At 40.1% G+C, this 26577-nt stretch overlaps 2 protein-coding genes and 1 long non-coding RNA gene across 5 annotated transcripts in view; 1 reads left to right on the forward strand and 2 right to left on the reverse strand.

Annotated features, from left to right (window-relative positions):
- The window catches only part of LOC308411130 (uncharacterized protein), a 123732-nt gene extending 102394 nt beyond the window's left edge, over positions 1-21338 (reverse strand). Inside the window, exon 1 of the mRNA XM_080904896.1 lies at positions 21329-21338. The gene's annotated coding sequence lies outside the window, so the exon portion shown is untranslated. The remainder of the gene's footprint in view (positions 1-21328) is intronic.
- Positions 1-26577, forward strand: part of kcnt2b (potassium sodium-activated channel subfamily T member 2b) — a 45207-nt gene that overhangs the window by 4616 nt on the left and 14014 nt on the right. For both annotated transcript variants that reach the window (XM_080904862.1, XM_080904863.1), the window contains exons 2-13: positions 10877-10956; positions 11686-11788; positions 12042-12104; positions 12834-12882; positions 13271-13330; positions 15426-15500; positions 15760-15843; positions 16318-16412; positions 17119-17299; positions 19532-19696; positions 20981-21117; positions 25979-26042. In XM_080904862.1, coding sequence (XP_080760988.1) covers positions 10877-10956; positions 11686-11788; positions 12042-12104; positions 12834-12882; positions 13271-13330; positions 15426-15500; positions 15760-15843; positions 16318-16412; positions 17119-17299; positions 19532-19696; positions 20981-21117; positions 25979-26042 — 1156 coding nt within the window. The remainder of the gene's footprint in view (positions 1-10876; positions 10957-11685; positions 11789-12041; positions 12105-12833; positions 12883-13270; positions 13331-15425; positions 15501-15759; positions 15844-16317; positions 16413-17118; positions 17300-19531; positions 19697-20980; positions 21118-25978; positions 26043-26577) is intronic.
- Positions 21695-25840, reverse strand: LOC308411143. 2 transcript variants are annotated; one of them, XR_013974341.1, is made up of 5 exons: positions 25142-25840; positions 24540-24605; positions 24039-24195; positions 23494-23586; positions 21695-23201 (listed from the first exon to the last, which is right to left on the reverse strand). It is a non-coding gene; the product is annotated as an uncharacterized lncRNA (long non-coding RNA). The 2 variants fall into 2 exon arrangements; XR_013974342.1 differs by having other exon boundaries at positions 25298-25836.

The raw sequence follows: 26577 nt of genomic DNA on the forward strand, positions 1-26577 counted from the left end.
TGTCAGCTTCAAGCGGGTGTTCCTCAACACCAAGTTGCAGCTTTACTGATAAAACGCTGAGCGGGATTTATTAGAAACTACCTCTAGAATTTGGAGTGGAGAGGATGGAATGGCCTCCATGAAGGTCTGACCTCAATCACTCTGAACAGTTGTGGGATCAGCTTGGGCATGCTGTTCATGCCAGAATGACCAACACACCCACACTGGCTGACTTGGAACAATACTCTTTAAAGAATGGGATGCCATCCCACATCAGTGTGTTACCAAGCTGGTGAGCAGCATGAGAAGGCGGTGCCAGGCTGTTGTGGCTGTGTATGATTCGTCCACATGCTACTCAGGCCTCTGTTTCTTAAATGAAGAAATTGTTAAATTACCAATATGCCTTGTTTCTCCAGACTTCAATCATCCAATCCAATAAATAACACAAAACAAGTGATAATAGTATAATAAGCTGTTTGCCATTGGCAGAGAAGATTTGGCAAGTTTTTTGCAAAATCTTTGGAAATAGACTCTCCAATGACATGATGGGTGTGTGTGTGTGTGTGTGTGTGTGTGTGTGTGTGTGTGTGTGTGTGTATATATATATATATATATATATATACACACACACACACACACACACACACACACACACACACACTTTGAATGTGGTATTATTGTTGGTGCCTATTGGCCTGGTCTGAGTATCTTCAAAACTGCTGAACTTTTGAGAATCTTCAGCAGAAGAGCATCTCTGGATTAAACCTTAAATGGGCTAAAGCAGCAGAAGACCACACTGGATGGCACTCCCGGCAGCTGAGAATGAGAAATGAGTGACCCAATTCCTACTGGCTCACCAAAGTTGTCAACAGAAAATGGAAAATACTTTACCTGTTCTGATGAGTCTTGGTGCAAAGAACATTTAAAAATGGATGTATGTTGCCTTCTATCAACAGTTTCAGGCTGTTGGTTCCCTTTTCTGATTACAGTCTGGCCTTCATCTAATGGCTGCTTCAAGCAGGGTAAGGTGTCATGTCGCTAAACCATCAGAATGGTTTCTTGAACGTGACATTGAGGTCACTGTACTTAAATGGCTTCCACAGTCACCAGAGCTCAGTCTAACAGAGCACCTCTGGGATGTGGTGAAACACGACATTCACATCATGGCTGTGCAGCCAACAAATCTGCAGCAGCTGTGTGAGGCTATTGAGCCAATATAGACCAAACTCTCAGAGCAACACTTCCAGCACCTTGTTGAATGTGTGCCATGAAGAATTAAGGCAGCTCTGAAGGCAAAAGGAGGTTCAAGATCTGCATATTAGTGGTTCATTTCAAATTAATTTCTAATCGTTATTCTCCTTCAAAAAAACTGTCATATTAAAATGAAAGCAGTTTTGGATCTATAGATGCATATAAAAAGAAACTCACAGTCAGCTAAACCTCAAAACCACTTTTTGATTTCTTTCTAGATGTAAAACTAATATAGTAACATAGTAATAGTAATCATATAGTAATTACAGAGGCAGTTTCTGCTCTGGTTTATTGTATTTGATATGCATTTTTTAACACTATTGAAAGAAAATGATGGCAGTTTCTCTTATGGTCATCTAGATTCATGGTTATTTGTTTTTATTTGTTTTTATTTTTTCCCCACCGCTGGAGCTTAGTAACCACAAGATTGAATTCCCTAACCAGCCTTTCAGTTTTAGATGAGTGCTGTCAACACTTAAGTGCCTTCCTGCTGTGGATGCTAACACAGCCATAGAGCTGACTAGCATGTGCCTGACCGCTTCTGGGCTCTTGCCGTGTTTGGATGTTGCTGGAAGGTCCCATGGCATCAGAGTGGGGGCAGCAAGCTGTGCTACACTATTGTGGGAGATCACAAATGCAGTTGTCCACTGATTGAAGCTCCCCTATTCCCAAACTATGTTAGCTTAATACACCTCAGGAGTTATCTTTGAAATCCAAGAAGCCCCAGGGACACCAGGGACAGTGAAGAGAGATGATTCCTCTCATGTTTCACTCTTCTTTGCATCTCACGTCGTCTTCAAAGTGGTTATTTGGCAATAAAAAAGATGAATATCTTATGTTGACATAATCAAATGCTAAATGTCTGAGCATATCTGAAACTAAAGTAATCTTAAGAGACTTGGGAGATAGGATGGCATTGCGTGATTTTTAATGACTTGCATCAATTCAGCCTATATTTTGTTTCATGATAAGAGAAATTAATGTCTCTCTTTTTTTTTCCTTTTTTTTTAGTGAGGAAATAGTGCCAAGGCAGAGGAGGTGCATTTCTCTAAATTCAACCTTTAAAATGAACCATCATGTTCTGTTCTTCCTTCAGGTGAACAAAACAGACTGCATCTATGTGTCAGCAGATCCTTTAAGCAATAAGCAGCAGATGATAATTTCAGGAAAGGGTGAGGTAAGATGACTGCACTAGGAAGCAGCGGTGGATGATAGCTGAATCATGCGTACAGATAATATGTATCAAATTTTAATCAGTGGGAAACCAGAGTTTGCTCAGGAAATGGTTCAGACCAAAGACTCCAGTGCTATTTTCTTATTGTCAGTATGCTTTAAATTACCTTGCACATTTCTTGTAAACGATGGCCCCTTTGCTCCTGCTGTTCTTTGTCCTGGCAAATATCTACTGAGAATCAGTCATGGCACTGACATGTGTGGATTCTTTTCCCCCTCAGTTACAGAGTGAAAAACAAACAATAAAAAGACAACACTTTTAAAACCTCGGTCATAATTGAATGATAATTAAAGCGTAGCTTTTTGTTCATTGGAGTGGTAAAATCAATTTCACAACAGCTATGATTGGTATTTAGAAAGAGGGGCAAAACGGAAACGGCTGCATCTTTTATATCATTCCTCAGTCCGTGTTATCTCTTGCATTGAGGTCTTAGAGAAAAAAAAACCTTTTAACCACAAGAAATGGATTTTCATTTAGCAAGGATATGGACACATATTCTCATTCCAATCTCTTCTGTATTCTTTTTCACCTCACTTCAAAATTGTCAAACACATGTAATGGCTGCATCAATGGGAACACCTTCCTTAAAAACCTTTACGCTGTATGTGTGCGCTGCTCTCATCCTTTTAGAGATTAAAAGCATTTTATTGATTCTAGCACTTCTTCTGTACGTCTTAGAGGTTTGAGGGATGAATTGACAGTTTTAAACCTCTTCAATTGTATGGGAAAATAAATGTGCAATGATGTCTTTTATGGCCCGCACTTGCCCCCAAAAAGCTGCGTAACAGCCAAGCCTGTAAATATCAAGCCAGTCGTGTTGCTGTGCTATGAAACACAAGCACAGTCTGGAGGATCTGCTGCCAGCGTGTCTGTGCCAGACACCACGGGTCACCCCCAGAGGTTCCTCATCTATTGCCCAACAGGTCAGAGCTTTTTTGGAGGCTTTGATGTTTTGGCTGATCTGTGTAAATGTCACCTGCGTTTGGAAGTGCTTCAGGACTATTAATTGTCTGCCAGGACGATCATTTGCTCTTTGCTTAGCACTGTAGTTTTATCTGATGGACTCAATTTGGACTGATCAAAGTAAAGCAACTGTATTTATTAAATACCTCATGGGGGGAAAAAAGGTGTAATTAAAGGATGCATCTGTGGCCTGAATGGATGCACAACTTGTAACCTTTGTAAAGTGTTTTTACTGAGAGTTGTTCAGGTAAAGTAATCAACAGGTGCACCTGTAGTTTAGCAGCTTACTTGGTTTTTTTAGTCATCATGTGTCTGAATTATGCTTATGCCAGTAAAGCTAAATTGAATTGGACTGGATTGAAAAACCCAGTTCCAAAGAAAAAGGGGGGAAAAGCCATCACTGACCTTTTACCCAGCAGACATCTTGGCTTATCACAGTAGGGAAAGCACAGGTGGAATTAACAATGGCTCGGTTCTCTTTAGCATCCCACTAACTACGGCAGCATGCATAAAAGCAGCACCTCTACTAAGTAGAACTGAGCCATCAATAACACACCCGAGCATCCCTGCTGTGACACGAGGACGGAGCAGCCGAAGCTGGATTAACTCAAACCGACTGGCACAAGTGTCCACGGGCTCTCTCCTCTTACAGGCCTGTAAAATACAAAAGGTTTTTATTCATTCGTGTACATAAAAATTATTAACTTAGCAGGAGTATTATCACTGCCATTGAAAATGATCATTATTTACTCATTTAATTCATGCGCAGATTGGAGTCTGCTGTGAAAAGGTGTGACTCACAGTCTCTCGTGTGCGCTGGTAGCCATAGTCCTTACAGTAGGGAGAAAAAATGTGGTATAATAAGACTGATTATAATCGCTGGAACATCAGCTTGACAATTTGAGGAAAGATTTGACTGTGGAAAAAAAAAAGTCTGTGAACTACAGAATATCTAGTTTCCACCCTTCCACCCATTGCTTTAATGACAGCTTGTTCTCAGTCTGGTGGGACTCCACAACATGAGATAACCCATGTTATCCTAGCATGAGCTCTCATTGTTCTGGAAAGCTCTTTCCTTTTTATACTTATTTAACCTTTTTTTAAGCAGGAAAATGGGACTCTTGAGGTTTCAAATCTCTTCTGCAAAACTCAGCAGCTTGTTGAGATGCTGGGATGTTTGGCTTTTTTAATATTTAGGTGCAGCTTTAACCCTCATCCTACTAACATATCTAACTGGCTGGAGTCTTCCTGGGGATTTCTTAGAGCTTTATTATTGCAAAACTGAAATCTATACTTTCTTTTTTAATCCGAAGCACAATCCACTGTATTACTTATTATCCTGGTGTCACTTAGTTTTCAGTCATTTTAAGGAAACATTATTTGCTTACTTATTTGAAATTCTGTCAGTAAAGGATTATGAGCAGAATCTCTGACAAAGGGCTTTTTTTCATTGTGCAGGGACTGAACAAACAACTAAAATTAGCCAAAGCTAAACATACACTACAGGCAGCTCTAGCATACAGTTGCCACATGCATTGCTCAGGGCATGTTGGCATGTGACAAGAGGAGCAAATAGTTGCTGTCGTCCTGTTTGAGTTTTCAAACAGATTTTCCAGCCGAGCGTTGGTCGGTCACATCAGCAGGTGGATGTTTCCTCACTGCTGCTCGGATTGGGGCTTGCAATGTAGCAGCATCAGCTCGTCTATTCTCCAGCTGTTTCATGTAGCCTTGGTGATGTTTCCAATATTCTAGTAACTTCCAGTCTGGGCGATTCCAAATCCAGATAATAAATGCAGCAATGGAGTTTTTCTTCTTTAAAATGCCTGGCAGAGTACTCCAATCCTTGATACTGTCCGATGTTTTACTGTAAGACTAACTTTATATGAGGTAGATGTGCATTCTATACACACTATATAATCAGCCAATCACATGACAACATCTTAATCTACTGAGGCCTATAAACGTGCTCAAGACAGCCTGCTAATATTCAAAGAAAGTCAATTTAAGTAACTTTGAATTTGGCAAGTTTTTTGGTGCCAGGTGAGCTGTTATAAAGAGTTCAGAAACTGCTGATTTATGGGGAAGTTCCTACACAACCATCTTTAGGATTTACAGAGAATGAGTCTAAAGTAGAGATAATATCCTGCGAGGTACAATGCTCTGGATGAAAATACCTTATTGTTGCCAGAGATCAGAGGAGAAAAGCCAGACAGCTTTGAGGTGATAGAAAGGCAATCGTAACTCAAATACACACAATTTAAAACCAAAGTATACAGAGCAGCATCTCTGAATGCACACACGCTGAAGCATATGGGCTACAACAGCATAAGACCACACCCAGTGCCAGGGTTTCAGCTAAGAACAGGAAACCGAAGCTCCAATTCACAAAAGTGGTCCTCAAAATTGGAAAAACATTTTCAGGTCTGAATGAATTATGACCACATTATGACATGTTATTCCAACAGTATAACATGAAATCATCTCTAATTGGTAACAGCCTCTACAGTCACCAGAGCTCAATCCAGCAGACCACCATTGGGATGTGTTGCAATGGGTAAATGCACAGTGTATGGTAGTAGAACAGGAAATTCTATCATGGATGTGCAGCAGTTGTGTGGTGCTACATGTCAATATGGGAATAAATATCTGATGAATGTTTCCAGCATCTTGCTGAATCTGTGCTGGGAAGAATTTAAACAAAAGGAGGTTCAAACGGTTACTATCATGGTGTACCTAATAAAGTGTCGGACGAGTGTATAAATGTCATTATATGTTATTGACTTTCATTGCAAGCAGCTAGTGTAATTTTTTTTATGTGTATTCCAATGAAAAACTCCCCCTCTCGTGTATTAAAGCACATTTTAATATTTTCTTTGGACTTAATTTTCCAAAGGCATCATCTTTTCATTCATTAAACATAACAAGCTTTGATTTCCCTGATAGAATCTTTGCCTCGATTACTTTATTTTCCTGCTTGTTCTCTGTCACTGGTATGACTATTATTTCAGAGTTTTAGTGTGGAGGTCGTAATGAGCCTATGTTGTGCTGCTTTGTGCGCATAGATTTGGGTTTCTTTAGTCTCTTCCACTGTGTCATTAGACGGCCAATGCTGTGTCATTATGGAGCTCAGGCATGGGTGGAAGCAGCAGGAGAACGAGGTTCAGCTAGCTCTCTCTCTCTCTCTCTCTCTCTCTCTCTCTCTCTCTCTCTCTCTCTCTCTCTCTCTCTCTCTCTCTCTCTCTCTGTGTTTCTCAGAGATCCTCCTCCGCATGTCCCCTTCTGTCTGTCTGTCCATCTGTCTGCGTCTGTTTAACTACATTTATCTGTCTGTATTTCAGTCCTCCCTCTCTGCCTCCCCGTCACACACGTCCATGCAAATGTGAAATCTCTCCAGGCTCGTTTTTGTAATGCTTCTTTAGTCACGTGCTCTTGTTTCCAGCTGTTAAAGCTGTTAGTTTTACTCCAAAAGATAATTTTCGCTGGTTGTAAATAATTAGCTTGATCAATCAACGTTATTGAAGGAGCGTCAGAGCAGAGAGTGAGAGGAGAGGACCTCTATGGGAGTTTCTCCCTCATGATGAATCTCGCTGTTCCCCAGTTCAGTGACATATGTTATTTTCTGCACAACATGAGCCAAACCAGTTTTCCCCCACAATTATCTAATCGTTTATTTTCATTTCACTTTTTTAGAAGGCCTTGGGGCGGGAACGAGGCTATTGCCCAGGGGTATCATCGTGATGTGATTGCTTGTCTTTTGTTTTGAAATAATGCTCTTTATGAGTTTTTAATATGTTTTTCTCCTCCACCTTCCCCTTAGATTAAAGTTCCCGACTTTCAATCTATCCTACGGCTCAAGTCTTTATTGGGCTATATTTCCACTTTACTTTTCATCCTCTAGTACACTCAAGTGGAAAAGCTTCTGCTTAGAGAAATACATCAAGGCTAGAATGACCTCTGAAATTATCCTCTTCTCGTCTCACAAAATATGAAGAGGCTTTGAGGACTTTCTGGAATGAATAAATACTCAGATGGCAGGATTTAAGAACGTATGTCACCTAAATTGTCCTAAGATGAGAACAAACAGGCGATAAAAATGTTTTGGCGCAGGAGAGCAAAACACTGTCACCGTCAGATCTTAAAGTGCAGCCTGAGATGTATGTGGTTGTAAAAGGCCAGATAAGTTCAAGGGAAAGTAAAAATTTGAGTGTTTACCTTTTTTGTTATGAGGATGATAACCAGGAACTTGGCACAGTGGAGCTTTTCAAAAGAAGCCCCACTCAAGAATGTAAGAGGAGCTGATGTTTACTAGAATATAGTGTAGCTTTAGACATAATCAGAAAGGTTACTTTTGAAATATGAAAGCAATGCAGAAAGTGTCTTAGATGCTGTTTGACCAATTTTAATTAACCCGTGTCTCATGTTTAGTTCCGGTAAACCTGTTTTCATTGTTTACCAAAAGGAAAAATGACACAATTTATTACCATTTTGAACCTCAGACTTCTTGTTTTTGGCTCATTTCCTGTGACAAACGTATAAAATAAAACTCTTTCAATGACTTTATACACACACATTGACACTACACGTGTGGTTTTCGGGACTACACTGATTCCGTGTACCTTTGTCCACACTCTGTCCTCCTTCTACATGGCCTGCTGTATGTCTGCAGAAACCATCTGTAGTTTGTCACGCTTTGTCCCTGCTGCAAATTGGTGGTGGGACACAATAAATAAATAGCTTTGCCTGAGTTGTTACTTATCGATCAGTATTTATCATTTATTCATTGTTGGGACTAATATGTAATATGGCATGAACATGATTCACTTCTAATTTATTTCAAAGAAATAAATTTCAGTAGGGCTAAGAACCCTTCCTTTAATTATACTTGTTCAAGATCAACACGTTTTTTTCCCTACCTGTTAGGATGGTTAGGTCAGGATTATTTTTTCAGTTTCTAAAACATTTTATCAAAAAAAAAAAAAGAACAGCACTTTTATTCATAAATGTTATCTAACTGAGGCAAATTCCAAATATTAACCACTAATAAAATAAACATCTGTTAGTTTTTTTTGTTTGTTTGTTTGTTTTTTACATAAATTGTTGTTAAGGGGTGTATTGATTTAACACGAAAATGCAGTGGGTCCACCAGACCTGCCAACACTAGCTGACTGGAAATACTAAAAGTGACCCTTAAAAGATGGCAAAGTGCACAGTAATGTGACCTGACACTGGATATAAAACTTTAACCACAAATAAGGTTATTGTAGAATAGAATGCCTTTTATTGTCACTAAACACATGTACAGCTGAATTATCCAGTCTAACACTTTATAGTAGCCATTGTTAATAATGTGGAATATGTTATGTTAATTACACTTTAATTACACTTTATAATAGATTTTTAAATATAAATTTGCATTTCTTAAATAATTATTAGTTACTTGCTGAGCTTTGGATTGTTTTTCCAGTCAGTGCCAATCACAGGACAAAAAAAATAATATACTCTGAAAACTGGTTACATATTTTTATCGAGATTGGTTCTTTCATTTTTGTCCAAAATGTGGAGCTAGGGTACTTTTTATCATGACGACACGCACCTCCCAGAGTTTTAAAGAGAATGTAAGTTGGCTAATGGGTGGAGGCAGCAGTCTACATCCAAAAATTCTAGATAGCAGTTAATGTACTTTTTTTTTTTTTTTTTTTACATACTAATTAGTTTCATTTTCACTCACCATTTAGATTTACAAACTAAAACAACTTGTCTGTGGTTTAGGAAAAAGACTTTGATGCTCAAGTGGACCCAGTAAATTGAAATACGATGCCAACAGTGCCGTGCCCAAGTGTCCACCTTTGAGGAGTTAGACAGGATACACTTATAATACAGTAAAACCTTTACTAGAAAACTACAATAGCATTGTAATCATTAAAAAATACACAGTGTTGAACTCTCACTACATAATATCGTAAATTGTAACATTACTAACGAAGAGTAAACATGTTATAATTTGTAAAACTAACTGTTTTTTGTTTTTTTTTTTTGTTTTTTCCAACAGTAAAACTAACTGTTGACTAAAGTTTAATTAACTAACTACACTGAGTTTGACTCCACAGGGGGCGACAGTATCCATATTGCAAACAATACGGTGCCGTTGCACATCTCTGGGCTTTCGCGAGCCCGTGCTCATCTGTATTTCTATTATTTTTGTGTGTTTTTCATCATGTGTGTGAAAGCATTATTGTCAGCAATCTGCTCAGAGCGCAGGGAACCGTCGACAAGTTGCAGCGGGGCCATCAGCTCCGGTGGCTGAACACTTTCCACAAGTGTGTGTTTGCTCACATGTGCTCATAAGAGAGGCAAGGAAAAAGACACTGAATTCTGCGTTGCCATAGTAACAGAGACGACAATTACACCCCACCCCAACAAGCGCCCCCCCCCCCCCCCCCCCTTTGCTGGGAAGGTGTGTAGTTTTATCTTGATTTGTGTGCACCTCATGGTGGTATAACGTCACTCTGGAACCCCGGGAAGGCTCCCCCACAACCTCTTCAACCACCGCCACCAATGCCGTCACCTCTTCCTCTTCCTGCAGACAGGAGAATAGACCACAGTTGTTCTCCCTCTCTTTCATCTGCCTGTGTTGTGTGAGACCACCGGCGTGCCGGGCCTGGCGTTTTTATCCTCGACCTGAGTCATCCACTCTTCCCTCCATAGGATGAAAGGGGAGCTACTGAGAATTCTCCCCCGAGGTGGTCAGACAGGAAATACAGTCTATGTGTGACAGTGCCTGATTATGTGTCTGTACACATGTAAGAGGTGTCTGAAGAGTGGCTCTTCATCATATCTCTCCACAAGAATCCATGTCAGATGGCCACATGAATGATCTAATAATACTAATGACCCAGTTGCAGGTGTGTGTTTCAGGGCCATGTGTGTACAGTAATGTGTGTGCGTGCGGGCCCCTCTAACAGGAGGGTGCCAGAATGAAAAGGGAGAAAGAGCAGTAATTATGGCCTCCCATGTTCAGCAGAAACATCAGAGGGAAGTAATTTGTTGCTCTATATTTAATCAGTGGAGATAACGAGAGTGACTGCAGCTGTCTGGGCCTATGGGCAGGCGGACAAGCAGGAACACCATTTCCTCCAAAACCCATTAGTCTTTAATGCAGCAGTCCACAGCATCTTATTTACATACTTTTCCGTGGTCACATAATCATTATCACCCTTTCTATGTCGAATTTGTTCAATTGTGTTGTTTTTCTTCATCACCTTTACCCTGTTTTATCTCATAGCACTTCACTCGCTTCCTCTCATCTGTCTCATGACTTGACTCCAGCTATTTTATTTCCTCAGTCACCTGAAGCAGTTTCCTAGTACTTTTCCTCTGGGTTCTCTTGTACCGTCGTTATCTCCATTTGCCTATTACTGACTCTGCCCATCTCTCCATCACCTCTCTTAGGGTGCAGGTGGAGTTTTATGTGAACGAGAACACTTTTAAGGAGCGCCTCAAGCTGTTCTTCATCAAAAACCAAAGATCCAGTAAGTTGCCCGTGTTCGGGATCGCGCTTTCCCTGGTTGAGTGAATTTCTTGTCTGCTGTCTTCTTTTTTAAACCACTTGTTCAGCTGAACACGTGTTTCGTTTTAATGTGTGGTGTGCTGCCATTCTTGCTCTGCATTTTATCACCAGTTATTCAACTTGTCCACTCTCTGTGCCTGCTTAAAAGTCTGTGTAGCGGGTTTGATTATCAGTGTGCTCATTTACAAGGATGGTGTACAGTAATATTAATATTTCTACATTTCTACTGAATACACAAGTTGCTTTTTGGGGGGGAGGTAATTGGCTTATTGTGAATTATCAAGGGGTTGTTTACTAGTTAGGCAATATACTACACGCGTGCACTTCAGCTACATTAGGCCAAGCATTGTTAGTCCTGGCCAGAAATGCACATTGAAAAGATGAGATGAATCAACTTTCAGAAGGACTTTCAAGCTTTCTGGTAGTGATAATTAGTGGTATATGAAATACTCCTAGTTGCCCAGAGGATTTATTTCTTAAGAATTTGTGTCATGTCTTCATTGAAGCTTTAATCATAACAGATTCAAAGAGCACTGCACTGCTTAAAAGAATCCTGCAGAGCTTTATTCGGTGTCACATTTTTAAATCATGCATCAAGGATATTGATAGCATTGAATAAATTGTATCTTCATAAATTCTGCCGTATTGGTGTTGTCTTTGACTCGCTGGCTATTTCTTTTTCGAACTGCAGGTCTGCGAGTGCGAATGTTCAACTTTTCTCTAAAAGTGCTGAGCTGCCTCCTCTACATCGTCCGAGTCCTGCTGGACAACCCGCAAGAGCAAAGACAGGACTGGTGAGCAATATGGCGTGAACGATGGCTCAACTGGGTAAAAGAAGGTTCTCTGATAGCAGGAGCAAAAGCAACAAGTCAATAGAGGGGACAGCAGTGTGTATGTGTGTGTGTATAAAGTATCCCGTAACTTTATGGAGGAAGAGAAAAACAAGTCTGGAAACTGAACCGTTTAGTGGCTCAGTCCAGTTTTGATGAAAGCTGCTGGGATGAAGACGTCTTATTCATGCTGTTCATGTGGTTTTACCCCCTGCAGTGTGAGCGGAGTTAACTGCACCAAACAAAACACGTCATCCCGTCCATGGAGTGAGTTTGACTGGTAAGCATGCAAGGCTTTAATTAGGAGTGATGGCTTTAGCCTGCAGAATAGGACCATGAAACCATCCTGGGATACTTTGATCCACGACACCAGCTCTCCGGCCGGAAATGTTGTATAATGCAATCAATGCGACTTTGCTTAACTGATGCAATCCACAATGTTGATATTAAACATTACTGATCCACCTTCGTTTATCACGATTCAGCTGTATGGATTACCTGCCAACATAATATGCACGCAGTGCCTGTGCAGCCTAATCAACAGTGATCTAGTGAAGACAGAGTATCTAATATACAGGAGCAGAGAGAGAATCCAGGAGGTGTGTTTGGACCTGGGGCCTTGCCCTGTCTCCTGCTCAGGGACCTATTGATCTAATTGGTGGCTGATGACATTGGCTATAAGCTCTGGCGCCAAATGAATAAGGAGCCTGACTCAGTGAGCTCAGGAAAGGGATGGGCCACCTCCTGCTCCAGGCAGTAGACTTGTAGCATTGTGCCAAGCAGCCTTAAGCCCAGGTTCTTTTTTTTTCCTCTGGGGGAGTGGGGGGTTACTTTCCTTTAACCTCATACAATATGATAATTATCCAGTTATGATGATTATACAGTATTATCAGCACAGTTTAATTAGTCTAGTGTAATTTTAACATTGTCTGCCTGTTTTTTTTTCTCTTTCTTTGTGACATCTGTCTCCTCCACTTTGCATTCTTCCCTTTTTTTCCCACCTCTGCAGGAAGCTGATCATCTGGGTTGACAGACCTCTACCGCTGTGGGCACTGCAGGTTAGATACATCTGTAACATTCCCATGTAAACAAGGCCTCCATTTTTGTGTCTGATCACTTCTGCATGCACGAATGCACAGAAGTCAAAATATCTGCGTATGCTTTAACGGCTTATTGCCAATTCAATTTAGGTCACATTATTTCAGCTCATTCTTACTTGACATATATTTACAGTTACAATGTGGTTACCCACACATACATATAAATGTACATCAGACACCAGGCTGTCTCTTGCTTCACTTAAACCTGTTCCTTCTGAAGCTCAAACATCAGCACACCCACTGATTCCACCCACGCTCCCCATCTCTGCGACTCCTAATTTCTGTGTCTGCTCTCCCTCTGTCTGTTTCTCCACATTACTCTCTCTCTCGCTCTCTGTTTTTGCAGGTGCTTGTGGCTTTCATCAGCTTTTCGGAAACGATGTTACTCGTGTATCTCAGCTACAAGGTGAGCCACTCACACGACCCCATTGGCCAGCCTGTTTGTGGTGGTGTATGTGGGGGATTTGGATGGATTTCTGATGCTTGATGGTGGTGACTGTCCACTGGACATTTCTGCTGTGCTATTAAAGTTGAAGTGATGGTATTCTGTCTTTCAACCATAGATCATTTTTACATTAATTTTTAAAAAAAGAAGCTGAAGCTTACAAACTGTGACCTTCTTTGGCACCTAAAATCTCTTTAGTGGATTAAACAAGATTATCTCAATTGATAAAATGTCCTCAAATGAATATTATTTACACCTGCTGTAATTTTATTTGGGTGCCACAGCTCTGCTTTGGGAGCTTTCCTGCTGCCCCTAAATGCTAAGGTGGGGGAAAAAAACTCCATGTAGTCAATGTCCATTTGCTAAAAGTCACAGTCACATAGTCACAGTCAGAAGCAACACGAAAGGAGGATCTGTGATTTGAGGTGGGTTGCAAAGTGGCTTTCAGATGAACAGCAACTATGGCGTGGCACCCTCTATGAGATATTCCCCGGATGTAGAAAATAATATGGTAAATGAACTGTTTTCTATGCTACTACTACTACTACTACTACTACTACTACTTGAACGCTTGAAGCACTTTATATAACTTGTCTCACTGACCCATTTACACAAACGTTTATGCAAGGACTCTTTTGAACATTTTACATCACTCTGCCTTTAATCATCAGTTATTATTAAGCTGTGTCTGTCCTCCACAGTGTGTCTCCTCCCTTCAACCCCAATCATTTGCTGCACCTCCCTGAGCCTGACTCTGCTGGAGGTTTCTTCCTCATTACAGGGAGTTTTTCTTTTCCACTGTTGCCAAGTGCTGCCTCATAGGGGGCCGCCTGATTGTTGGGGTTTTCTTTCTGTTATTTTAGACTCTTTACCTTACAGTATAAAGTGCCTTGAGGCAACTGTTGTTGTGATTTGGCACTATATAAATCAAATTAATTTGAATTCTATTGAAGTAAATTCACACTCTTATGAATGCATTGTGAGCAGATCAAACCACCAACCTTCCAATTAGTAGACCACCTGATCTACCTCCTCAGTGACGTCATACCCTGCTTGAACTAATGCTATACCTGTTTTGCTGGTAGATTGAGTAGTTTCCATTTATGGTATAATTGAGCAATGAGTAATTAATTCAATTACTGCTGTTGTGCAACATGCATTAATTGGCACAACTCTCACCTTGGAAACGTGCACGGATGTACCCTGCCACTGTCTGACATCTGCAGGTATAAAACAAACCAAGAATCACCAGCTGGAAGCAGCAAACCTCATCTCCTGCTCAGTTGTTTGTTTGTGTCAAATTCTGGGTTGTAGTCATTTCTGGTGAGTTAATGTGACCTATCGAAGGAGAAGTCTTTTTCACCACCACTCTAGTTTTTTGTTTTGTTTTTTTTTTATGTCATTGCTGTTTAGGGTAGTCCCTGAAACAGGAATCTCTTTTAGAGAACCAAAAGCAGATTTTCTAGGTACACTCTAATAAATTGACATTTTTTGTTCTCCTTTGATGCTGCTCCTTTGCTCTTGCATTTGGAAAGAACCTCAGAGCTCCTTGAGGCTTCCTCAGCATTGTCCTGTTATGGACACATTTGAAGCACTTTTGGGGAGGACCGCCCTTCTCCAGGCAGAGGGAAGGCAATTCATCAATGTGTGTCTGGATCTGAAACTATAAGCTTATAAGGCGCTCTCTCTGCAGATTGCTCTGGAGGCTAGAGACCTTAGCATTTAGAGCTGACTGATTCTTGTGGACATAGCCTATGCCTGTCCACCTACACTAGTCAGATTCAGGTCAGCCATATGCAGGCGGGAGAGACATAAAAACAGCTATGGCTGACATCTTAATTGAGCAGAAAGGCTTAGTGGAAACTGAGTAATGCTGCTTCCTTCCTCAAAAGACAGTCATACAACCCTAACACACACCCCGATTTATTGTATGGTGCAAAAGCTCATCAGTTTGTTCCCCTGCACTTTGTGGTAACTGGGCCTGTTATGTGTTAATCTCCTAAGGTCGCCAAGACAATGGAGTTTCCTGACCCCTGTGTGTGGTTTGTGTTTCCAGGGCAACGTTTGGGAGCAGGTACTACGTGTCCCTTTCATTCTGGAGATGATCAGCGCTGTTCCCTTCATGATCACTGTAAGTGGAAGGATACGCATTACTGAGCACTGACGGCACGGGGAGTCTCTGCAGGCAGCCATTTGTTTTGGGCTTCAAGCACTGTAGTCCCACCCACCTATGAAAAAAAAATCACACATCACTATCCAGTACCTGAAACCGTGAGGATATCCCAAGATGCACAGAACCCCCTTTACTGCCAGAGACCATGATTGTGTAACATATGAAAACAGAGCGATAAGAGCTAAGTAAGCCTAAGCATTTCTTTTTCTCTCGACAGGTGATTTTGCCATCCTTCAGAAATCTCTTCATCCCTGTCTTTTTAAATTGCTGGCTGGCCAAGCATGCTTTGGAGAACATGATAGTAAGTGGAGCGCAATGTCACTGTCCATTTTTTTTCATCTCAGCATCTCTATTATGCTATTTTGTTGGCATGCAATTGCCCCCCTCTGTTTCCCATTTCAGCTCACCAGTTTTATCTTAAACACTCTCCTACAAAGGTAAATCAGTCAGAAAACCTTTATAATAATAACATGGATTTTATTTCCTGAGGCACTTAACATTCCCTCCCTCAGTCAGTCCAATGACATCCAGCTAACTAAGGCTGCTTCACATTATTTGGTAACCTCCCTCTCCTGCTGCTTTTTATATTCCAGCAATTGGCAATGCCTATCTCATTTTTAGTGCATTTCAATATTCCTGCTTTTTTTTTTCATTTAAAGTTGTCCTGCTGTCCATCAGCTACATTTCATCCTCGTTTTACACTTGCACAATGCAGCACTTAGCTTGTTGTCATTTGCATACATTGACTCCTATCTGTCTCACCATCTCTCTGCAGAACGATCTCCACAGGGCGATCCAGCGGACGCACTCAGCCATGTTTAACCAGGTGGTGATACTTATCAGCACACTGGTCTGTCTCATGTTTACGTGGTGCGTACCCTTACTGCTGACATTACACTGAGAGCTGGGGCCAAAAAAACACAGGCAAAAAAAGGACATTAGATAGAGGTTGAGTGGGAAGTGAACGGTGTCGCGGCCATGGATGGAGTGAGAAAGGAAAAGAGGGCGAGATTGACGACCATTAGTGTGATACATGCAAAGGCAAAAAAAAAAGAGAGAGAGAGAGCGAGAGGAGAATGAAAAATGCAGCCACTGGAGCTAAGAGAGCGAAAGGCAGAGAGCAGAAAGGTAATTGGTAACTGTAAGAGTGAGATAGAGCTCTGAGATGACAACTGGCAATTTCTTCAGTGCACTGGAGGATGTGGCAGCTTGCTGGTGTGAAAGCCTGAGCTAATCCAGAAGTTCATTCACACAGTATCTCCGACCATTTCCGGGTTTGACATTTGCCTCTTGACTCATCTGTCCCTTAAAAATTATGATATTATGCCCAGCCAGGAGTCGCACACCTATTTATTTTAAAGTATACCATGTTCGATAAATGCACTCGGGCGTGCATTCACTCCCATTTCCACACATTCAAAGTCACACATATAGGCACAGGCGCGAAAAACAGTTATCTGTGGATATTGCCCCTCCACGAGCGCCCATACCTCGCCGAGTGAAGCAGGTGCCTATGGCTTAGGTGTGAAGTCTCTATCTCAACGATGCCCGCTCCTTTTTCTTATTCTCTCATCAGCATTTGCGGCATTCAACACCTCGAGCGAGCGGGCAACAACCTGACCCTGTTCGACTCGCTCTATTTCTGCGTGGTCACCTTCTCCACAGTGGGGTTCGGCGATGTCACCCCACAGATCTGGCCCTCGCAGCTCCTGGTGGTCATCATGATCTTTGTGGCCCTCATTGTGCTCCCCATCCAGGTGAGAAGTGAAAGCGCTAAAGTTTGAGTGCAGAGCAAGTTTAAACAGCACTCAGATTAATTTAAATAAAAGCAGCGGCGGCAAAAATCATTTCGTCCATCTCCATCAATTTTTTTTCAAGCGACCAACAGCTTCGAGCTCTCCTTCAGTTTGTAGTGAGGTAAAAAATAAGAGATAAACTAGCCACAGATGTGTCTAAAACTCATCAGAAATAAGTTAACATTTTTCTTGGTACACAACACATAAAGTCTTCCTACTTAACACTAATATTTTTTGTGTTTCCCCCCCATCACACAATAATGTGATGACTCACTGCAGCCTACATAGATTTGCAAGACTATTTTTATTCAGAGAGCAACAAGAGTGTCTTCCATACTCACTCAATTCCCCAAATCCCTCTCCTGTCATTTAACTGCTCCGCTGAGGGAACCTCATGACAGAGAATTGGAGCAACCGTTTACCAACACACACTCACACAAACACACTATTTGTACAGCGACTGATAAAAACACCCTGACAAATGCACTTGTCCCTCTGTATCCTAACAGTTGTCTCTCATATTTGTGTAAAGCTTTTATCCCTGAGGAAGCTGCACTAGCTGTTTGTCTCCCGAAAGACTCGAAGGCGAAAATATGATAAATTTCCACTGTGTATATACTGTACCTGCAGTTAGGAGGTTTTTGTGGGCAGGAAATCTCTCACGCTCTCACTACTGCTACACAAGTGATGACGCTACAAATTGTTGCTAACTTTTTTTCTCTGTTTTTGGTGGCATCAAATAAGCAGACACACACTGTACTGTAGGTGTAGGACTGCATCCTACACAAGCATGATCTCACTATTTTTATTATTTATCTTTGTTGTTTTGTTTCCACGAGCAAGGGCTCCATGGTTGCAAATAACTTCACAAATCATGACCATAAAGACAACTTTGGGGAAATTTGCACTTGCATGCTGTTGATTACTGACGTGGTTATCATGTCATCCTCTTCGGCCCCTCACTCTATCTTTCATCCATAAATACCTTTGACATTTAGAAACTGGCCCACCCCTTTGCCCTCTCTCCACAAACGCAACTCCACCCCCACTCACTCTGCGAGTGTGAGTGTGTCCTTCTGTCTGACTCTGATCCTGCCATGACCAGACTCCAGGTTGCACAGGAGAGCCGCAGAGCACATCAGGATTCAGCCATCGCTCTGGTTCTTATTGCTTCCTCTGTTGATTTTTCCTGTAACTGTCCCCAACACACAACAAATCCACCTCTCTTGCCAAGACATTTTGTGCAATTTTGAGCCTCAAAAGAATCATTATTGTAAATACCATTAAAATAAGAAGTCTGAAATTTAATCCAATTCTCTTGTTTAAAATTCAAATTGCCCAGCGTGAAGAAAAATCACTATACTTTTGTAATAGAGTCTAAAAGAGGACAAAATAAAACACATTTGTTGTAGCTGGATGATGCTTTTACCCTTTAATAAGCCGACATTATCTCAACATAAAGGTGATCACATTTATCTGGGCCAAAATGATTAGTTCATAGAGAAAAACTGCACACTAATGAAATATGCCCATTGAAATCTGATAGATGTAGGTGTATGGCCAGAAACATCGGAGATTCATTGTGACTGTGGCTGATAAACTTAAAAATCATGAAAATATGTGTGTTCAGACCAACAACAGTATCAACCATGATTTTGTGGAGAACTGCTTACATGGAGTGAGACAAAATTGCATCATGATAGTTCTTTCTGGACCTGCTGGAATCACCGGGGGAACAAACGGGATAATAAATGCTCCTTTTCTCCCCTCAGACTGAATGAAGTGTCAGGTGTAAAATAGCTTGTTATTTTGCTGTGGAAATCTGCAAGAAAGTAGATCACTCTTACATCTGTTAAAACCTCAAACTACCCATTTATTCGCACAACTTTCCAGAGCTCAGACAAAAAAAAAACAACAAAAAAGTCTCTCTGTGGAGCTCTCTTTAAGCCTACTGTTATTTCCATGCCCTGCCTTCCCATGCTAATATCCGCTATCATGTTCCATTCATTCGCTATGCTGAACTAACTTCCACCTGTCTTAATTCCCCTCAAACACTCTCCCTAATCACATGGAAACACTATATAGTACAAGGCATTGTTTTCTTTTCATGTACCACCTGGCTCCTCCCTGTATCCAGGCTAACTTAATCCAGTTTCCATCTGTTGAATGTGATGGATGTTTTTCTCAATGCAGTTTGAGCAGCTGGCCTTTCTGTGGATGGAACGACAGAAGTCTGGAGGAAACTACAGCCGCTACAGGGCACAGACGGAGAAACACGTGGTTCTGTGTGTCAGCTGTCTCAAGATCGACCTCCTCATGGACTTCCTCAATGAGTTCTTCGCTCACCCCCGGCTACAGGTCTCTCCAAATGGCTTTAAGTAGGACAAGGGGGAGGTTGGGGGCTCTTGTGTGTGCACATTTGTTGTCTGTAATGATCCTCTCCAGGTGCCAGGTCGACTGAGTTTAAGGCAGAGAATGAACTTTTCAGTAGGAAAAATTAAACCGCTATCTTATTCATTTGAATGAATGTGTGCATATTTATTTGTTTCTTTGGGGGTTATTTTGATTGGTCTGCTCCACAGGTGGGGCTTAAAGGGAATAAAATATCTCTCTAAATATCATCTATAGTTTTGGGGCTAAATCTAGGACTCTACCAGGGTGGCTTTGCGTTATTCACACTTCTGTTGTTTGAGATAAGCAGTTTTTGCACCTGTCCACTTTATTCTTAATGGCTTTTTCTGCCCTGGAAGCAGTGCTTCTAGCTCACCTCGCCACACTAAGGTGACCATACAAATTTACACACAATACTCCACAATGACAAAGTGAAAAGAAATTGCTTGAACTTATTGCAAAATGTAAAAAACAACAACAACAACAACAAAAAATAACATGTACCAAAAAGTATTCACGGGCGCCGCTACTTTGGGGAGTTTCTCTCGATCTTCTTTGCTGAACCTCTCAAGATCCACCAGGTTGGTTAAGGTATAAAATAGGGAACAAGTGAAACTCTGTGAATACTCTCTAGATGTACTATATAAGGAAATCTGAGCAGTTTAGCACAAAAGTAGGAAAAACAGTTCCATATCCCCAAAGGTTGATCCTGTTCATCTGGACATAGTGTTTTCAGTGGGAGAAACAACCTCACAGCCCATTGTTCCTTCAGTGGTGTTAGTTTCAATTACTATGCAAATGTTCTGTTTATAAGGTTGGGGAAACTTGCAGTCAGCTGAGACTGAAGACTTAGATGAGCCATGAAAACATTTCTCAAACTAAAAACATTACGTCCAGATGAACTGAATCAACTTTTAGGGATTTACTTACCTGGCTGATTGAGCATGCGTCAAGATGCATTTTCCATAGTTTTAAATAGGCCAACTTCATTAATTTGCCTCCTTTGATAAGAGGATCCAATAATGTAACAGTATATATATTATGCAGTGGTTAGTGTAGCTGTGATCTAATTAATTTGATGTATTTTCATTTTTTTGCGTACTTGGAAATTTGGATTTCATTCATTAAAACATTTATAACTAATTAAATTCCAATTCAATGGCAAGCTTGACAGCATTTCCTCAGGTAGTGTTACTTAAATATAGGTTATAATGTAGGTTAACACCCGTTCCCATGTGTTTGTGTGTGTAGGACTACTATGTGGTGATCCTTTGCCCCGCGGAGATGGATGTCCAAGTTAGGAGGATCCTTCATGTCCCCCTGTGGGCCCAGAGAGTCATCTATCTGCAAGGATCTGCCCTCAAAGACCAAGACCTGATGAGGGCCAAGTGAGTCGCTGAGTCTGAAGTAAACTATTATTATCATCACATCAATCCACAACAGACCTGAGTTTAGACACCTCGAAATGAAAGGCCCTCGCGTCTGCAAGCTCGAACTCGCAATTAATACCTGTAGCACCTTCAAGCCTTTAAGTAGCAGCTGTGATTGCGGTTTGAGTCATATTGCATATTGTTTGGCCCCTGGCTTTTGATAATACACTCAAAAAAATGAAACGTTGACTTTAATTAAAATTATTTTGTCAACAGGTTCCACGAAATTGAATTATGTTAGTTTAAAGCAAAAATCTTTAGTTCATCTAATTTAAAAAAACTACTTAAGATTAACAAGACATATTTAAGACTAACTAAATCAAGTTATGTTGTATGAACATAGATGATATATTTTCAGGTTAGATAGTTTAGATTAGTTACTTCAACACATTTCTTATTTGTGGCAGTAAAATGTTAAATTTAAGTTAGATTAATTCAAATATTATATTTTCAGCCACCTTGTGCTTTATTAATTAGTTTTACATAAATCTATTTTGTCAACAGGTTCCACACAAATGAATTAAGTACATCCAACTTATTTTTTAAAATTTATTTTATTGCCAACACATTCAGTGAGCATTTGTGTAAACCCAGTCCAAAATAAAACACAACAGCTCATTAGGGTTAGTAATTAACAGTATGTAGACAGATGCAACATCAAGACTTTAAATTAAATGTCTGTATCTACCAGAAATAGAAGAGAAAAAAAACGCATTGAAGATCACATAACACATTGATAAGATGACACTTGAGTTATGCACATGTGATGCTAGTAAGGTCTGTGAGTGTTTTTTTCTTTTAGTGTCTAAAATGGATAGCAAAGTTGCTATTTGCAATGATTGCTTAGGGTCAGTCCAGTAACACAATGCCAATGAAGTGCTTTCCTTTAACAATGCAAAGTGAAGTGTCCACCTCAACAGCCACAATTTAAAAAAAAAAAAAAAAAAAATGTAACAACAACAACAACAACAATAATAAATAGTCCACTGATATTAGCAATCAAAGAAAATTACATCACCATCCCAAATAAAACTTTAACAAAACATGCCAACATTATGGTCTAACAATAAAACAGCTTGTCAGCGTTCAGTTTTTTTGCAACAGCACAGCAGTAACCATTTAACACTCGCCACTGTCAACATTTATTTTACCAGTGTTTGGGCAAAAAACTTCAGATGTAAACATTTTAACATGGAAACAATTGTTCGTCTTTAAAAGTCCACAAAATATACATTCATCCTGCATTCCCAACTTGGATGATCTGATATCCTCGTGTTGGTGTTGTTCCCAGACCATCATGAAAATGTTGTTCCAGGTTCAACATTGCAAGTGACCAATCACATTGTTGTGACGTTATTCTATTCCAAGCCATTTGTGCATTTATGAAATTCCAATGTTGCAAGGACAATATCAATTCTGCTTACTGTTTATTAAAGGGTTACGGTTAGGGTAAGTTGATCGGCGGACAGAGGCGGTTTCACGCAGCTTAAGTACAGTTTTTTGTTTTACGCCGGTTTTTCCCGAAGTCGCAAAAGTATGACGTCACAACATTCTGATTGGTCACTTGCAATGTTGATCCTGGAACAACATTTAGTATGATGATCTGGGAACAACACCAACACGAGGATATCAGATCAACCTCCTAACTTACCCTTATTTTTAGTATGTATTGCAATTACCTTTACAATGCACACAATGTAACACAAACTGAATATGAATATATTTCCACCTCATAACAATATGCCTTGAACGCTAATATACACACCACCCTTCAACATTTCTGGTGCAGTATCATCTCTCAATTAAATCCTTTAAATCTCAATGCTTTTGATTGTCTCTTAGCTTTCAGTCTTGAGGTTAACTGAGATTCAGTGCATATATCCCACCCATTAAGAGTGCACATGCAGAGGCCAGGTCTTCCAGGTCATGCAGGACACACTAGATGGTTATACCCACATCGGCTGGAGGAGTGCTGGCATCAGCTCTTTCGATGGTAAAGATAGCAAGGGTAATTTGTTCCAGCTCCCTCTGAACAGCTGTAGCTTAGACACAAAAACATAGAAAAATGGCATCCAGTTTTAAAAAAAGAAAGAAAAAGGGCCAAAGCTACCCTTTAATGACGTAAACACAATATTAGGAACATGCACCCCAGTGCGCCACTATTTTAGACTACAGATTCAACGATAAATATAAATAGTTTGGGTATACAAGAAGATTTCCCAAAACATTTAAACAGGTTCCATGCAAATTACAACAACAACAACAACATGCAACAACATTAGTTATTCAAAATTTGGTTTAATACAGATAAAAAACTAAACTAAAATTACCAACCAATTATTCTTTGAAGAGGATGCTTGGGTCTTCATTCAGGTAAAAAGGTAGTGCCCTGAGGACACACTCCCTCCCCTTTTCAATGGTTTCCTTCTGTAGAGAGTGGCAGAGATACAGGAAGAGAAAACAGATATACTTTAGGATGACAGAAACTCACATTATACGCAAAATGAATGACATATCCACTGCACAGATAGACATGTACACAAGACCAACTAATCATCACATGGACATGAATAGTTAACCTGTTGGGCAGGGTTTCCACCACATTATATATGTCCATAATGGAGGTAAAGACAAACTAATACATCATCTTTTTTGCATTCAAAACATAACATAAAAACATTCACTTCTGGTTTAACCTAAATCAAGGGATCAGATTTTACATATGTTTAGGTAATTTAAATTTTCCAACGTTTTGAGTACCAAACTTTGTCTTGCTTAATATAAATGTAAGTGCACTGTGCAGCTACCATACACTAGCTGTTTAAATTTGAAAATGATCTTATTAGCCATAATATTTTGCTACCAACAGAATAACGCACCTGTGTGGCTGGGGCCAAAGTTTGTCTAATTTTCTTCCCTGCAACGCCTCCTTTTTTTCTTGAAGACTTTTATGAGCTGGTCAGTGTATTGGTCAAGTTGTGTAAAAAGCCTTGGAACATGTGCAGCAGTAGTAATCCTCACATATTCTGCTTCCACCTGAAAATATGTCAACAAACACAACATACTGTACTGTAAATATACATACTATATGTACACATATACAAACTAAAACTAATGTAGTAAGACCTCATTAAAGCTATAATTTTAACACAAACATTTACACAAAATGCTAATGGAGCCATTACAGCTTTTATTGTTATTTATCAAGTTCCAAAAAATATTGATCACAGCTGATCTGAAAAGAATTTCATGCCTCAGGCCCTTGAACTGCAACCATGGTTCAGATGTGGAGAAGAAATAACAGGGGCATGGGATGGGTCACAAAAGAAAACTTAACTTATAAAACAGTTTTGTTTTTAAAAGTATAACAGTTCACATACCACATACAAGCTCAGCAATACCACATACACCACATCAGTATAGGAGGGAGCAGGTAAAGGCAGGATCTGAGATTTATAAAGAAAAAAAAATTCCTTAATTTCAAGAAGCAAATTATTGTTTGAATTACAACTAAATAAAATACTACTCAGAAGAAAAGCAAGAGATTGACACTGCCATGTGCTAACTTTCTATAGAAGCAATTATCACCAGGTCTGTCGACCTCCATTGTCTGTCCACTCATATGTCTTGAATAATTTTATTAAAAAAATTAAGTGTGTACTTTCACAAACTGTAATTTATAACTACATTGATATGTATAACTCCGCTAGGAAACATGCTGTATTTACAGACCATTTTTACATAATACAGATTACTGATAGAGCAGAACAATGGTGTCACAGTGGCTTTCGCCCTTGACTTTTTGGATTTTAAATGTCACTTTATGCTATCCTTGCTATCCTATTCGATATTTCCGACTCTCGGATTACAGAAAAGGAATCCCAAGAAAGCAAATGGAAAAATAACCCCTTGAAAGAATAACCCCATGAACCCCTGTAGCTAATCCCTTAATAAAACAAAAAACAATAAAAATGTTTCTTACACAGTCCACAAAATAAGCATGTCCAGGACCCAGTAAAACTAATGTAAAACAAGCACACGCAAACGATATAACATGTCTTGTAAGACAAACGCAAAATATAACCATGCTGGACATATAGATACTACACAACATAGTCAAAGAAAAAAGTGGTCTTACCTCTCAAAGAAACAGCAGCTTGGCGCCAAAACAGCCTTTTTCAGTTAAATTTGAAGTCTTGTGCATGAGCAGGCACAAGCCGTGAAACCTTCTTGTTCTGCGCGGTTTCATTACAACTGTTTTTGCATTACTGCCACCTTGTGGATATACAAGGTATATCGATCCTAATTGACTTAACTTAAATGTTATGCGATCAAGTAACACATTAGTATTATGTACGTTGAATAATAGACACAATTACGTAGACTTGATTAGAAAAACACATGTTAACTTAACAAAAACATATTTTAAGTAAAATGAAAATAAATAATTAATATACACTGAACAATCCACCTCATTCATTTTTTTGAGTGCAGACGCAGCACCCTAGGCTAGCTTCACAGAGAAAGAAAAGAAAAAGGAGCACAAGCCTGTTTGTTTAATCTCCCCGTCTCCTCGCCTCCTGCTATCTCATCTTTAAATGGCGTGGGCTTGAAAGACACTTTGGTACATTTGTTGTTCTATTGTCCCACTTTTTTCCTCTTTTATCCTCTCGCTCAATAACATGACAACACCCTCCTTCCTGTGTTTCATGGCTTCCCCAATTCTCTCTCTCTCCCCCCCTCTCCCCCCCTCTCTCTCCCTCTCTCTCCCTCTCTCTCCGGCACTCCCAATGCTACATGCTGTACTAACTCCCTCCAGGATGGACGATGCTGAGGCCTGCTTTATCCTCAGTAACCGGTTTGAAGTGGACCGCATTGCTGCTGTACGTGCCTCCCCACTTTCCTGTATTGCCACAACTCCTCACACTGCAAAACATCAGTATAACCAGACTTAGCAAAATAGCAGTTTTCTTTGGTAGCAGCTTTTTATGACTTGGCATTCATTTCTAGCTTGATTATTTCCCCTAACATGTTAATTGCAGTGCAAAAGAACTAAAACTGAGAATAAGAGAAAAACGTGCTTGACATTACAGAGCAACTCTTTAATATTCATATCTTGTAAGCTGGTGTATTACTAGAATAATATCACTATCTCATTTTTAAAATATCAGCGTTCAGGCAATCGAGCATGACTCTCTCATTTGGACTTTTCAAGGTCTGCTAATTGTTAGCACACCTTTTCATGCATCACGAGGCTGACATTTTTACATTTCCGTGAAAAACATCAACAAGTTTTTACTGGAGAGCCACGAGATTTGACACGGAAGTTATTCTTCCATTAACATGCAGCGACGATGCCCTTATTTTTCACCCAACTGATCCGTGAAGTTGAAATTTCAGTTTAGCCATTTCTTTGGT

This window comes from Rhamphochromis sp. 'chilingali' (genome assembly GCF_963969265.1).
Source record: "Rhamphochromis sp. 'chilingali' genome assembly, chromosome: 15".
In the NCBI taxonomy this organism is placed as follows: Eukaryota; Metazoa; Chordata; class Actinopteri; order Cichliformes; family Cichlidae; genus Rhamphochromis; species Rhamphochromis sp. 'chilingali'.